This window comes from Amblyraja radiata, chromosome 24, assembly GCF_010909765.2.
Source record: "Amblyraja radiata isolate CabotCenter1 chromosome 24, sAmbRad1.1.pri, whole genome shotgun sequence".
Lineage (NCBI taxonomy): Eukaryota > Metazoa > Chordata > Chondrichthyes > Rajiformes > Rajidae > Amblyraja > Amblyraja radiata.
Window position 1 is genome coordinate 4,238,108 of NC_045979.1, and position 16,179 is coordinate 4,254,286.

The window sequence follows — 16,179 nt, forward strand, 5'->3', positions numbered from 1 at the left end:
TGGTTGCATTTTCTCTTTGTATGCTTCGTTGTCAGCTTCTCCTAGCTAACAATGATCTATTCTACATTTTCCTGGATCTTCGTCCCCTTTGGTCTCTTGCTTTCACACCTTACCCTTTCCATATCACTGTGTCTCCCTCTCCCTTGATTCTCAGTCTGAAGAAGGGTCGAGACCCGAAACGTCATCCATTCCTTCTCTCCAGAGATGCTGCCTGTCCCACTGTGTTACTCCAGCATTTTGTGTCTATCTGCGGTGTAAACCAGCATCTGCAATTCATTCCTATACACTCTGCATATAGCGTTCCCAAGATTAACAACACTCTGGGTGGGGAAAAAAAATCCTACCAGAGTTAAATGGGCATTTCAGAGACTGTTCCCCTTCGTTCTGTATTATCCCCTCCTTGCCAAACCCAAGGACTTCAATAAGATCACTTCAAATTTTTCGAGTGATTATAGGTCCATTCTACCCATTATTTTCTCATAAGACAACATACCACCATAAGACAACCCAATTCATCCCAGAGAGACCATAACGATATGCAGTGTTCAAGATGTTGTGGCATCAAAGCCCTGTGCTGCTGTAGCCACGGTACTCCTGGAAGGACTCCAGATAGATCATGACTGATTTGCTCCATTTTACTCACCTTTGGTGTTTACCTGGATTCCCTTAAGCAGAAAAAAATCTCTGCCTTGAACCTACTAGCGTAACTAGACGCATAGGAATATAATGAAGGATGTATAGGAACAATCAATTCATTCAGCAAAGATAGACACACAAAGCTGGAGTAACTTAACGGGACAGGCAGCATCTCTGGAGAGAAGGAATGGGTGATGTTTCGGTTCAAGTCTCTCCTTCAGACTTAAGAACAGGACAAGCTCTGCTAGGCGGAGGAGAACGTTAGTCGTGGGAAATTGGCTCGTTCTGTGGTTAAGGTCGAAACGGAGATGCTTCGAAATCTTCCTGGTGGGGGGTGAAACTGTAGAGAGACTGAACATCTATAGTATAGATGAGGGAATAGGGTTCTGGAAGAGACGAAGGGCGTGTGAGGTGTCTTGGACATAGGTAGAGAGGGATTGGACCAGGAGGGATAGAATGGAATCGAGGTTTGTGGAAATTAATTCATTGGGTCAGGAGCAGGCAGTAACAATAGGTCTGCCAGGGCAGTTCTGTTCGTGGATTTTGGGGAGAAGGTAAAACTGGGCCTTGCGGGGCTGGGGAACAACAAGGTTGGAGGCTTTGGAAGTCAGTCAGCTGGAAGTGATAAAATCAGAAATGGTCTGTGAGATGATGAATATTCAATCAGCAAGTTGTTTCCTACCCAACGTGGCCATTTTAGTAATAGCCCTGTCCCACGGTACGAGTTCATTCCAAGAGCTCTCCCAAGTTTAAAAAAATCAAACTCGTGGTAAGCACGGAGAATGAATGTAGCGGGTACGTCGGAGCTCGGGTACGTCTCTTAGCGCTAACGGCAGGTACTCGGGAAGACTCGCTAACGGCAGGTAAGCACGGGAAGACCCGTGAAGATTTTTTAACATGTTCAAAAATGTCCACGAGAGCCCCGAGTACCGACGAGTGGCCATTACCGTAAATCTCCGAGTTCAAATCAGGGCAAACTCGGGAGAGCTCTTGGAATTAACTCGTACCGTGGGACAGGGCTTTAAGACCTTGTCACTGACAATTAAACCTCAACAATCCAGCGCACTGAGGTCTGTTTACTTGCGTGTACCATTCATACTCTTTGGTTGATCCCGGTCAATTTGGGTGCCTCTGGAGATTTGCAAGAAGGATGTAATCAATGCTGAATCGTTACTGCATAAACTGTCATAAAAAATCTGTTCATATCAACAACAATGGATTTCTGCGATTTAATGCAAGTGGGGTTTTAAAGTTTATATTGGGGCTCCAATATTTAATGTTTAAAGGAATTCAAAGTTTGAATGAATGAAAGAAAACTTTATTGTCACGTGTGACAACTCACAGTGAAATTCTTTGCTTGCATACCTTGCCACGGTATGCCAATAGTCGCCCATGAAGGGCGTTTACAAAGTTACAAATTCCTCCCCCCTCCACCCCAGTTCCCACTTTGTCCTTCCCCTCCTTCACAGTGGTCCCCCCATGCCGGGTCCCCATTGTCCATTGTTCTACCCCCTCCCTCACAGCGGTCCCCCCCCCCCTCCCCTTCCCTCACGGAGACCTTCTGGCCCCGTGGCCCGGCGGGAAACCTTATATTGAGGAATAAACATGGTGTTCCTGAATATTAGAAACTCACTCCCTAGACAAGTTTATTGTCATGTACGCTAGTATGGTGAGGCACAGATGCAATGAAAATCTTGCTTCAATGAAAGAAAGAACCCAATTAGCATTTTGGACATAATTTAGTAATCCGTTTTCATAGATTGAGCCATACCCAAAAGTAATAGAGGTTGGATAATTGACTTCGGTATTCTGTAGTTCCTCTAATTTTTGTTCTTCGTGTAACCTCAACTTTCATTACTTCTCTATTGCCCACGTTGCCATTGTCTGTGTCAGCCACCACTTGAACATCCAAATAACCTCACTAACGATCTCTCCATCACAAGACTTCCTACCTCTCTCCTCCTTTGAAATACTGTATAAAACCTTCCTTATTTGCATTTGCACAACAGACCAATGTTTAGTGGATCTATCGAAAACTTTTCTGATTAAACTTTTGTGATATTTTCTTTGTCCCATATGCTCTATCTCTGTACGACGGCACTCCATAAAATTAATCTCTCTGTATTTGCAAACACAAAATGTTGAAAATAATTATTTAAATTGTATCCTTCTGCTATTAATAACTCTGTCAATGTGCATTGCACAATTTTTTGGCAGACATAACTAACTTTTGGATTGAGCTATCAAAACTAAAGCAGTGACTTTTTTAAACTTGGGTCAGCGTACGTTGCATTATTCTCTGCAAACTCTTTCCTTTTGAGAGTTTTGTGGTAAAGTATGTGTTGAGGTTACTCCGTCTTACAACGGTAGCGTTCAATTGTTTACATCAAGGACTTGCCAACAATAAGGACTTGCACTGATAAAACATTTTTAACATTCTCAAACAGCTAAAGATGGACCACAATAGCAGTAATGGGCACATTCTAACACCAAATTTCATAAAGCGGTAGCAAGGGTAGTTTTATGAAATCTGGCTTACAAGAAAAAGTGTCAAATGGATATTGCAGAGTTTAGGACCCAAGCATCTGAGGGCATGGATGCAAGTGGTGGAAGCAGAACTGATGGATAAACATTCACAGATATCGCTGGCCATCTGATAGAAGCAATGTTCCGACAAAGGTGTGGGATATAGAGTTCAGTAGCTTTCCGTTTTCCTCTAGGTGTGTTGTACCATCTATTACCATTCACCTGCTCACTCCCCATACTCTTAATATTCCACATCATCCAATTCTACTTTCCCCGTTGCTCCACATTTCATTTCATGTCCCATGTTGTTCAAAACCACGCACCTGCTCTTTCCCTGTAACCTTTGTGCATTTTTAGGTCCTGGATTTTTTTTCTCGCCCAACTTTTCCTGGTGTCATCTCTCCCCAAGTTACAAGCTCAAGGTGAAACAACTTCATGCGGTGCCTCATCTAAACCATAGGATGCCAGTTGACCCTTGTCATTGGGTATTTTTAAAGCGGAGATTAACAGATTCTTGATTAGTAATGGGGCAAGGGTTATGGGGAGAAGGCAGGAGAATGGGGTTGAGAGGGAAAGATAGATCAGCCATGTCGACACGATGCGCCAAATGGCCTAATTCTGCTCTGACAACTTATGAACCTACCCTGGAAAACGGAATCAGTAACATGAGTAATTTTAACTGACCTGTATCAGACGAGAATCACCAAAAATAAAAGTCACCCTGTATTTTCCCAATATCCTCATGTAACCCCAGCAAAGGACTCACAACAAAACAGAACGCAAGCAGAATGATCATAGAAATTCTTTATTCATCCACAAGCTATACCATATAACTCGATATCATCATCTTGATTCATCTTCAAACTGATGAGTAGCATGGTAATGTTAATGACAGGAGGAAGGCATTGACAATTCTGCCAAGCAATTGATCATGTGTAGGAAGGAACTGCAGTTACTGGTTTACACCAAAGATAGACACAAAATTCTGGAGTAATTCAACGGGACAGGCAGCATCTCTGGATAGAAGGAATTGATGGCGTTTCAGGTCTAGACCCTTCTTCAGACTGAGAGTCGGGGGAGAGGGAGACCCTGAGATAAGGAAGTGTAGTGTGTGAAAACGAGACGTCAAAGGAAAATGTGATATAGATTATTGGTCCCGAAATGTCGCCCAAGGAATTGATCATTATTGATCTGCGCGATATTCAATCATTTGAACACAGTATTCCTTGATACCCATGTTAGTAAAAATCCATGTATTTCATCCTGAGAATTCCAGTCAATCTGCATCACCAGCATTTGCATGAAGAAGCACCTTTTGATTTTATTCCTGAATGACATTATTCTATTTTCTGGATTATTTCCACTTCTGCTTCCACTTGCATCTATTTCTCTTTGGGATTGAATTTCTATGTCCACCTTTTTAAAATGTTAATGCTTCAGTCTGATCGCCCCATAAATTTCAAACCTCATAATTAGAACTTTTCCTTGCTGATTATCAGTTGCCTTTCCGATATTTTGGATTTTCTTCTATTTAAATGTCGCCACTCTGCTCGATCTGCACTTTAAAAGTACTCCTTACATCAGTATTCACTCACCTGTCCTAGCATTTACTTAGTAACAAATGTTGGGTCTGGTTAAGATCATCTGAAGTTCATACTGTATGATAGAGGCATAGAGTAATGCAAGTTGCTGCTATATCTGGTTGTATTTGGTCATCCGTCATGTAATTCCCATTCTCTGTTTCTAGTGTGTATTTCTGTGCAGGTCTCGTTCAATATTAATCAATCACTCTGCCTAATGGGCCTGTCCCACTATACGAGTTTACCCAAGAGCTCTCCCGAGTTTAAAAAAAAAATCAAACTCGTGGTAAGCACGTAGAATGTACATTGGGGGTACGTCGGAGCTCGGGACGTCTCTTAGCGGCTCGTAACGCTAACGGCAGGTACTCGGGAAACGCGGTAAGCTCGTGAAGACTTGTGAAGATTTTTGAACATGTTGAAAAATGTCCACGAGAGCCCCGAGTACCTACGAGCGGCTATTACCGTAATTCTCCGAGTTCGAATCAGGGGAAACTCGGGAGAACTCTTGAATTAGCTCGTACGGTGGGACAGCCCCATCACTGTGCCAGAGATTCAGGTTCAATCCTGACCCTCAGTGCCGTATGTATGGAGTTTGCATGTTCTCCCTGTGACCACGTGGGTTTGCTCCAGGAGCTCCGTATTCTCCCACATCCCAATAACGTGTGGGTTTGTAGGTTAATTTGCCTCGATAAAATTGTCCGGCATGTATAGAGACTGACTGAGAAAGTGGGATGACATAGAGCTAGTGTGAGTGAACGGGTGATCAATGGTCGGCATGGACTTGGTGGGCTGAAGGGCCTGTTTCCATGCTGTATCATTAAACCCTAAACTTAAACTAAATTACGGTCCTACAGTTTCTGTCTATTGAACAGATGGTAACTTGACCCAGAGCATCCATATTGAATTACTGAGAGTCTGTTGTCTTTTTCATTGCAGGAACAGTATGAGTTGGTCTACAGAACGGTCAGCATTCTGTTTGAGAAGCAGTTAGAAGTCCTAAACACCAACCCTGGATTCAATTACGATGAGGTGATCTTCCTTTACTCTGTGTTTCGGTGATAAATGTTTTTGACATGTTCTTTTTCCCATATAAAGTAGGCTAATTGTTGGTGGATTTATTTAAACATAGAAACATAGTCACTTAAATTACTTACATAGTCACTAAATTACTTTGAATTGATGTCCGGCCATCAATTAAATTTCTTTCAGGTCAAGTCAAGAGAGTTTATTGTCATGTGTCCCAGATAGGACAATGAAATTCTTGCTTTGCTTCAGCACAACAGAATATAGTAGGCATGAATACAGAACATATCAGTGTGTCCATATACCATTATATAAAAATATACACACATCAATAAATAAGCAGATAAAGTGTAAATAAACTGATAATGGTATATTAATGTTCAGAGATTTGTTTCAGTTTACTTTAATAGCCTGATGGCTGTGGGGAAGAGCTATTTCTGAACCTGGACGTTGCAGTCTTCAGGCTCCTGTACCTTCTAGCTGAAGGTAGCGGGGAGATGAGTGTATGGCTAGGATGGTGTGGGTCCTTGATGATACTGCCTTTTTGCCTTTTTGAGGCAGCGACTACGATAGATCCCCTCGATGGTAGGGAGGTCAGAGCCGATGATGGACTGGGCAGTGTTTACAACTTTTTGTAGTCTTTTCCGCTCCTGGTGCCGAACCAAGCCACGATGCAACTGGTCAGCATGCTCTCTACTGTACACCTGCAGAAGTTAGAGAGAGTCCTCCTTGACATACCAAAGTCTCTGAACCCTTTATATCTCCTTATGACACCTTTCCTATTCTTCACCTTCAACCTTCCAATGGAAATACCACAGAATGGGAAATAAATAACTTCTACAGTTCAATCCGTATAAAATATTAATGTTTAATGGGGGGGGGGGGCACAGTGGTGTAGCAGTAGAGTTGCTACCTTACAGCACCAGACACCCCGGTTCGATCCTGACTATGGGTGCTTGTCTGTATGGAGTTTGTACGTTCTCCCCGTGACCTGCGTGGGTTTTCTCCGAGAACTTTGGTTTCCTCCCATACTTCAAAGACGTACAGGTTTGTAGGTTAATTGGCTTGGTTATAAATGTAAAATTGTCCCTAGTGTGTGTAGGGTAGTGTTAATGTGCGAGGATCACTGGTCGGTGGGGACCAAGTGGGCTGAAGGGCCTGTTTCTGCTCTATATTTAAACTTGTTAGTGGTCCATAATGCTCAGAAACCGATGACCATTAACTGCCTGCATTAACATCAGTTACAAAGTTGTTGTTTATAGCATCTTAACCACTCACCTGTTCTACCGTGTTAATGATCATTGATTGAACAAACATAATGAAATAACATAACTTGGATAAATGTAGCATTTTTAATGTAATGTCTCGAATCACGTAATAGGGCCATAATTTAACTTTGAGCCACATGAGGGGAAATTAAAAGAGGAAGGATAGATAGGTTTTAAGGAGAAGTGGGGAGGTTTGGGGAAGGAGTTCTAGACCTTAGTGCTTCAGCCACCAAAAGAGGCCAACAACAGGAAAGGCTGAAATCCACAGGTGGAGTAGTGCAAACGTACCTGAAACATATAGGGTTAAACTCCAGAAATTGACTGTGTTCAGACCACGGAGAAATCGGAAATCAGCGACGCAAGTTAAATGGTACTCTACCGAGAGACGCAGAATGACAGGGAGCAGAGGGATAATGGGTGAACAGGTACAGTTGTCAGTTAGAAGATGGGCAGCAAGAATATGGATGATTACAATTTTACGGTGAGCGAAACAGATGAGCACTCCCAGAAAACATTTAGAATATTCTCTCTTTAATGTTGTCCATCCCATCTACAAACTGGGACCTGCCATTCACTGTGAAGGCCCTGCCCTGGTTTCACTTCCCAAAATGTAATACCTTGCACTTATCTGTATTAAACTCCATTAATCATTCCTCAGCCTACTTGCCCAACTGATGAAGATCCTGCCGTCATTTTTAATAACCATTGTCATATTTTAAGATACCACCGACCTTGGTGTCATCTGCAAACTTACTAATCGCGCCTCCACATTCTCAGCCATGTTGTTGATATAAACCACAAACAGCAATGGGCCCAGGCCCAATCCCTGAGGTACAGGACAGGTCACAGGGTTCCAATCCAAAAACCAACCTGCGCTTCCTTCCATTAAGCCAATTCTTCGCTTTCTTCAATATCACTTGCTAGCCGGCCTTTTCAAATACCGACCATTTTGCCGACCTTTGTCTGCCGAACATTTCAAATACAATAGACGATAGACAATAGGTGCAAGAGTAGGCCATTTGGCCCTTTGAGCCAGCACTGCCATTCACTGTGATCATGGCTGATCATCCACACTCTGTAATACCGTTCCTGCCTTTTCCCCGTATTCTCTGACTCCGCTATCTTTAAGAGATCTATCTAACTCTCTCTTGAAAGCATCTTCCTGAACTATGAACCTTCCTGAAGTCCATATAGACAATGTCTAGAACTCTTCCATCATCAACCTTAATGGCTACTTTTGCAATAAACTGGATCAGATTTGTAAGACATGATCTCCCATGTACAAAACCATGCTGACTGTACCTAATCATCCCCTGCCTAGCCAAATGCATCCATATCTTATTCCTCAGAATACATCCCAGTAACACGCCGACCACAGATGTTAGGCTCACTAGTCTATTGTTCCCAGGCTTTGTCTTGCAGCCCTTTTTGAATAGAGGCACAACATTAGCCACCCACCAGTCGTCTTAAGTAGTTCCTGAAACTCCTCCAGGGATACACTTGATCCCAGCTGTCCAATGCCTCCTTTTTCCTGATCAGACCTGCAATTTCTCTCATTGTCCAAACTTCCTTATGCCCACCTATCTTGTCCTTCACTCTGACAAGAACATACATTCCCTGAACTCTGGTCATCACACATTTAAAAGCATTCCACTCTCCAATCATTCATTTGCCCACAAGCAATCTCCTCTGATCAACTTCAGCAAGTTCCTGTCTAATACTATCAAGTTATTTTATAGCTAATAGAACCAAAAGGTTCGCCCACCAACACTTTAGTCACTTGCCCTTCTCAATTTCCTAAGAGTAGATGAAGCTTTACCAATTTCCACATCCTCTACATATTCCTCGGGCAATATGTAGGCCCTCTATATATTGCCTGAGGAAACTTTGCCCATCTAATCGCTTGGCGCCATGATAGTCCCAATCTATATTGGGAAAGTTATACTCCCCTAAGATGACAACCTTATTAACCTTGCAGCTACCTGCAATCTCCTGGCATATTTGCTCTTCTAACTCCCATTTAAAATTTGGGGGCCTATAGTACACTTCCAACAAGGTGACCATGCCCTTTTTTATTTCTCACTGGACGAACCATCAGTGATGTCATCTCTGACCACTGCCTTAACATTTTCCTTAATCAATAAAACAACACTTTCACTTTTACCTCCACCTCTATCTCACTTAAGCGGCTTTTTCACGGGGCGACTTGACGCAAGAGTTAACCAGAGTTTAACATCGTGGGAACCTTGTGCGATAACAGTACGGCATTCGTGGACCACCGTGGACCACCGTGGCGCTAACGGCAGGTAATCGTGTAACTTGGTGACTCGGGAGAAAATTCAAGCAAGTTTGAATTTCTCCAAGAATGACTTGTACACTTGTGGTTGAGCATTGCAACATTGTATGAACGTAGTGGCCAGTGCGATATCCGTGCGATATTCGTAATAACTCTTGCGGTTACCGTGGGAACTCCTGCGAACGGTGAACCCGGAAGCTGGACAGAGGGGACAGAAGGTGAGTAAAAATTGTCTTCTGTGGGATTGAATTTAAAAAATAAAGATTTGCATCCGCACATGGACATCAACTTATTCATGCCCAAGTTCTTTAGTAACTTGTCAGTTTCTTTGTTGACCTAAATTAAGGCGCATGTTGCAATCAAAAGCGCTTGAACAATTGGTTGGGAAGAAAGCCAAACTGTAAGAAAGACGACTGCGTCTTTCAAGATTCAAGAAAATAACTATAATCTTTAAAAGGGACTTTAAAAGGGACTTTACTGAAAGGTCCTGCATTTTTATGGTCCGTGAGAAATTTTTCACATTCTTTGAGAGATACAGCTCGGAGTCCTCGCCGACTAGCGATCGATGCCTTTCCGAAGCAGGGTCCGGAACGCTACCAATCAATGTTCTCCAGAGACCCGTGTAAGGAGTGAACTGCACATGCTGGTTTAAACCGAAGACAGACACAAAAAGCTGGAGTAACTCAGCGAGTCAAGCAGCATCTCTGGAGAAAAATAGCTGATGTTTCGGGACGAGACACATCTTCAGACTCAATTCCGATTAGGCTGTCTGAAGAAAGGTTCCGATTCGAATCGCCACCTATTCTTTTTCTCCAGAGATGCTGCCTGACCCGCTGACTTACTCCAGCTTTTTATGTATTTCTTCCCAGATCTGACTTACCTGCTGAGTTACACCAACATTTTGTGTCCTTTTGTGCGTATTAACCAGCATCTGCAGTTCCTTTAGACATTACCTAACTTCAGATTTTAGAGATATAGCGCGGAAACAGGCCCTTCGGCCCACCAAGTCCGCGCCGACCACCTATTCTTATCCGGCTTCAGAACGGTTCTTCCTTCCATTCGTTTGGGCACTGACCCGACCTACCAACCTACCTCAATTCGGACATTGGACTTTTTCCCCCTGGAACTGTCCTGAAAACATATATTCGGAACTCTGGTATTTTCCTCTTCGCTCTACCTGGTGTTCTTGTGCATGTGTCGGAGGGAACAGCAGATGCCGGTTTAAAGAGAATGCTGGAGTAACTCGACGGTTCAAAATGCTGGAGTAACTCAACGGGACATGCAGCATCTCTAAAGAGAAGGAACGGGTGATGTTTCGGGTCGAGGCCCTTCTTCAGACTGTACGTGGCTTGGTTATATTCATGTATAGCATTATCTGATATGATTGTATAGCACGCAAACAAAAGTTTATTCCCTGCATAGAATCATACAGCGTAGAAACAGGCATTCGACCCAACTTGCCCACACCGACCAATATGTCCCATCTACACTAGTCCCACTTGCCCGCGTTTGGCCCATAACCATCTACACCTATCCTATCCAAGGCTTAAGTCTAATGGGTCTTAAACATTGCGACAGTACCTGCCTCAACTACCTTAACGGATAGCTCATTCCATACACCCACCACCCTTTGCGTAAAATAGTTACCCCTTAGGCTATCATTAAATCATTCCCCCCGAACCTAAACCTGTATCTGCTGGTTCTCGATATGAGACAATAATAACAAACCAAAGCGAGTTAGGACATCAATGGGGAGATCCTGGATAAACCCAAGGTAGACACAAAATGGAGGAACTCAGCGCAACAGGCAGCATCTCTGGGGAGAAGGAATGGGTGACATTTCGGGTCGAGACCCTTCTGATATGCTGCCTGTCCCGCTGAGATACATGTTGTGTCTATCTTCATTTTAATCCAGCATCTGCAGTTCCTTCCTGGCCGAACCCGATTGAAAGATGAGAGGCTGGGCGATAGAGCACTGGGTGTGACAAGGATCAGGCTTCAGTAAGCAAAGTAAAGAGAGGTGGCAACGTTATGGAAATGAAGCAGGTAATCCGAGTGATGGCGAGACGGTATCCTCTAATGTCGGAAAGAACTGTAGATGTTGGTTTGCGCCGATGATAGACACAGTAATACTGGAGACAGACATAAAATACTGGACGGGCAGCATCTGGATAAAAGGAATGGGTGACGTTTCGGGACGAGACTCTGAAGAAGGGTCTCGAACCGAAACGTCACACATTCCTTCTCTCCAGAGATGCTGCCCGTCCCGCTGTGTTACTCCAGCATTTTGTGTCTATCTTCCGTATGCTCTGTGATGGTCATCTCGGAGTCAAGTGGCAACTCTGGTCTGTAGACACGAGGAACTGCAGATGCAGGAATCACGAGCAAAACACAGAGCGTTGGACGAGCCTGACCCTTTGTGTTCCTCCATCACTTTGTGTTGAAGTCAGGTCTGGACATTGCTTGGCTCAGTCTCAGGCGCCGGCTAACTAGGAAGGTCGAGTCAAAGTCCAGCACTAACACTCAAGAAATAACGTTTGCTGCCTGATGTTCCCAATATTTAATTGAAATCATTAATAAAGTAAATAAATAGATACCGGTCTAATCAGTATCTACGGGATTGGACAGGCTAGATGCAGGAAGAATGTTCCCGATGTTGGGGGAGTCCAGAACCAGGGTCCCAGTTTTACAGTCTACCGTGGGAACTCTTTAACTCAGTAAAGTAAAGTAAAGTAGCCTTTATTGTCATATCAGCGCACAGGCAGCAGTTGATTGTTGCTCTATTCAGTTTCCCAGGGGGTCGGGACGGGACTGGAGTTGGGAGGGAAAGGTGGGGGAGTCGAGGGAGAGGAGGGGGAGACAGATGGGGGTGTCTTCATTTACTGGCGGCGGGTGTCTGTCACTGAAACAGGCAGGTGAGATTTCACATCCACCTTGTGTGTGCCTCTCTCTCTCTCTCCCTCCCTCCCTCTTACACAGGCTGAGAGACTCTGCCTCTGTGAGTGTACGTCTCTTTCTCCCCCTCTCCCACACACAGTAAGACCGAGGTACTGTGCTCAGTCCATCTGTGTCTCCCACATACACAGTAAAACATGTCTCCAAATGAGCCAATTCAACCAAGGGAGGATATTTATAGTGTGTGAAAAAAAAGTGACATCATTTGTGCCACGTGATGATTTAACAACACTTCACGATGTTCATTCAAGATTTAACGGGAAAGCTCGGGAGACGGACAAGTCACTCGCACAAATAACAGAAATGCCGAGTACCGTGGGAACTCTTTATCTACCCCCCCGTTATATCGTGTGATATCGTGCTAGACCACGACCACTTCACTCTGGTTACATCTTGTGTCAAGTCGCCCCGTGAAAAAGCCGCATTACAGCACCTACACCCTGGAACATTAAGCTGCCAGTTCAGTCCCTCTCTTACACAGGTCTCCGTAATGGCTACAATGTCCCAATCACACGGACCTATCTGCACCCTGAGTTCATCTTACCTGTCAGGCCTCTCACATAAAAATAAATACAATTCAATCCAACAGTCCTTCCTCGCTCACTGCCATGCTGCTGCCTATTCTGTCCACTGAACTTGCTTTCATTACTTTCCATACTGACTTCCAGCCTCTCATCTCAACCCTGCATTTTATCCTGCCTCATTGCCAATCTAGTTTAAACCTACCCATGTAGCACTAGCAAACCTGCCTGCCAGGATATTGGTTCTACTCCAGTTCAGGTGCAACCCATCCATCTTGTACAGTTCACTGTCCGTGTAGAGATCGCAATGGCCCAACAATCTGAATCCCTGCCCAATGCAACAACTACTCAGCTATGTATTCAGCTGCCTTATTTTCCTGTTCCTACCCTCACTAGCAGATGGTACCAGAAGTAACCTGGAGAGCACCACCCTGGAGTCCTGCTTTTTAACCTTTTGCCTAACTCCCTCGAATAATTTTGCACAATCTCATCCCTTCTCCTAACTATCTCATTTGCACCAACATGTGCACTGACTTCTGGTTACTCACCTTTCCCCTTGAGAATGTCATGCAGCCATGCCGAGATGTCCTTCACTGGCTTAAATGAAGTCTGAGATCAGAGTGGAAGCAGAAACAATGTTGCACCGTATAAAAGGAACATTCTTATAAGTTTGAGTGTCATCTTCTACCAACTATCACATCAAGTGTGAAAACTGCATTTGTAAAACTACACTCCATATAAGTGCTTGGGATTTTTCATTCATGGTCTTAGATATTTGTGTTCATCTGGAAGGTGTGTCAGATGGCACATTTTCTGTAATAAAACATGTTTAACTCGGCCATTTTTAAGGATGGTGGCTGAAGTAAAATATTCAGCATTGGGACAAAGCCATTCTTTGTTATGCCATTCCATCCCATCTCAATGGACACATGAGAATTTCAATGCTGATCTTGTCAGATCCTCTTCCTGGTGTCTAGAAGTGATGAGTTCCTTTCTCACGCTGTTCAGAGTTCAAAGTCGAGTCTTAATTTAGGAGAAGTCTTGTCATGTGTTAATCAACTTTTAGAACTGCAGAACATGACAGCATCTCTGGAGAGAAGGAATGGATGAAGTTTCGAGTCGAGACCCTTCAGTCTGAAGAAGGGTCGAGACCCCAAACGTCACCCATTCCTTCTCCCTAGAGATGCTGCCTGTACCGCTGAGTTACTCCAGCATTTTTGTGTCTGCCTTAGACTTGTTTAGATGGTGGAGAAAGCATTTGCAGTGAAATGCTACATCCATTAATGGCCAGTCAGCAACTCTGAGAAGGAGCACCATTAACAGTGTGCCACTTTGGTTATTTATGGAATGCTATGTACTTGTAAACTTCCTCCTCTTCTGAGCTACTGTGGAACAGCACAGAAGGCCTGTGGTTTCTGCACTGTATGAGCCTGCGATGATTGGAAGGCCTCCACACAACCGGATGTGGTAAAACAGATGGTGAGCAAACAGCCAGCTCTGCTAGAGAAACGGCCACGAGCCCAAAGTGGGACTTCTTATGTTTTAACAAAAGAAAATGAAGTGACCCTCTCATTAAAAACTGTATTCAACATTGTCCTACGGCTCTTCAAGGTTCGAGCTTGAACACTGGACTGTTGAGGGGGGGAGATGACTCCTGGCAGTGAAGGAACACTTATAGGTTGCAGATAAGGATGTAATTGCCAGGAATCTCTGGAAGCTAAATATTAAACTGTGGCACCTTGGCAAAAAAAACCAGAGACATTGAAACAATTTCCAATTTCATTTTTTGAGCATTTTAGGGGGAAAATGGAAAAAGAGGACAAAAGAGTTGTAACTGACTGAAGAAAACTCCAATCAGGCAATGATTGTGTTTGCTTCAATGATGATGTACAGTGAAAGCAACCAATGGCAGGAGGAAGGATGGAGTTATGATAGTTGGTGGTAGGTCTTTGGATGCCCACCTATGCTAGTCCCATGTGCTTGCATTTGACATAAAGCACGTCGCAGGTTTGTTTGCATTTGATGCAAATTTTCCTATCCATGTCCAAATGTCTTTTAACTGTTGCTATTTTAGCTGCCTTAACCACTTCCTCTGGTAGCTCGTTCTACATACCCACTACCCTTTGTGTAAACAAACAGTTGCCCTTCAGATTCCTATTACATTTTCCCATCCCACCTTAAACATAAACCCTCTAATTCTTGATTTCCCGACACTGAGAAAAAAGATGATGTGAATTCACCCTATCTATACACCTCATGATTTTATACACCCCATAAGATCATCAGTCTTCTTCGCTACAAGCAATGAAATCAGAGTCGGCTCAACTTCTCCTTATCATCCATTTCCGTGAGTCCTGGCAACATTCTTGGAAATCTTCTCTGTACTCACTCCAGCTTAATGACATGACATCAACACATAACTAAAACTCTGATCTTGTTATCTTCCGGTTTGGCGGTCTTTCTATTTGCGCAAAAGCGGTTCGAGATAGCGCTACGATTTTCCGCCAGTTCACTCACCGTTCTCTTGTGCTGCGAGTGCACCAAGTTTCATTCTGATTGGTTGAATGTCGTAAAAGTTAGCGAGGTTTAAAAATCTTAAAAACCGCGCACCACACACCCCTCCCTTTTTGTCTGAGATGATAATAGCATGACGGTGTTCTCAGGACAATCCTTGCTTCCACACTCGGCCTTTTGATCAGTGGCCCATTCTGTGCAGTGACTCCAGGTTTGTTCCTACGGGCACCAGGCCTCAAGGCGCCAATTGCATTGCTCTCCTGGAGTTCCAGTCATTGATAAACGGGACGCATGAGGCTTGGAATGATGTCCTAGCCTGCTGTGATAACCTGATAACAGGGCCCTTCCTACAGCCGTTTGGTGCGTTCCCCTCCTGAGACTTATCTTTTCCCATTGATCAATAGTTTGGATCAATCTTTGTGGCTTCTCTTTTCTATCTTATTATTGATCTGTTCATGTTTCTGCCTTTTTCTCTTTGTTTCTTATCTCTATTCTTTTTTCATCTTTCTGTACATTCTTTTCTTTCTCATTCCCCTTTCCTTGTATTTGTTTCTTTCTCTCGTGTTCGTTGGTTTTTCTGGGGGGGTTGTCTCATGTAATTTCATTCACATTCCTTCTCATGTTATATTTTTTGCTATTTCCTCTTTACCTCTTATCCCATTCACTCTGATTGAAAATAAGGACAAAATAGAAACAGAAAGAGAAATACGCCATTCAGCCCATTGAGTATGCTCTTCCATTCACTAGTATCATGGCAGATTCAATCCTGGCCGAAGCACTACTTTCCCACTCTGCCCCCATATCCTCTGACTGCCTTGTGGATAAAGAACCTGTCATGTCTGCCTTTACTGTAGCCAAAG

The 16,179-nt window shown here is 43.7% G+C and overlaps 1 protein-coding gene across 2 annotated transcripts in view; it reads left to right on the forward strand.

Moving 5' to 3' along the window:
• Nucleotides 1-16,179, forward strand: part of ptpn22 (protein tyrosine phosphatase non-receptor type 22) — a 116,817-nt gene that overhangs the window by 55,677 nt on the left and 44,961 nt on the right. For both annotated transcript variants that reach the window (XM_033042284.1, XM_033042285.1), the window contains exon 11: nt 5,679-5,771. In XM_033042284.1, coding sequence (XP_032898175.1) covers nt 5,679-5,771 — 93 coding nt within the window. The remainder of the gene's footprint in view (nt 1-5,678; nt 5,772-16,179) is intronic.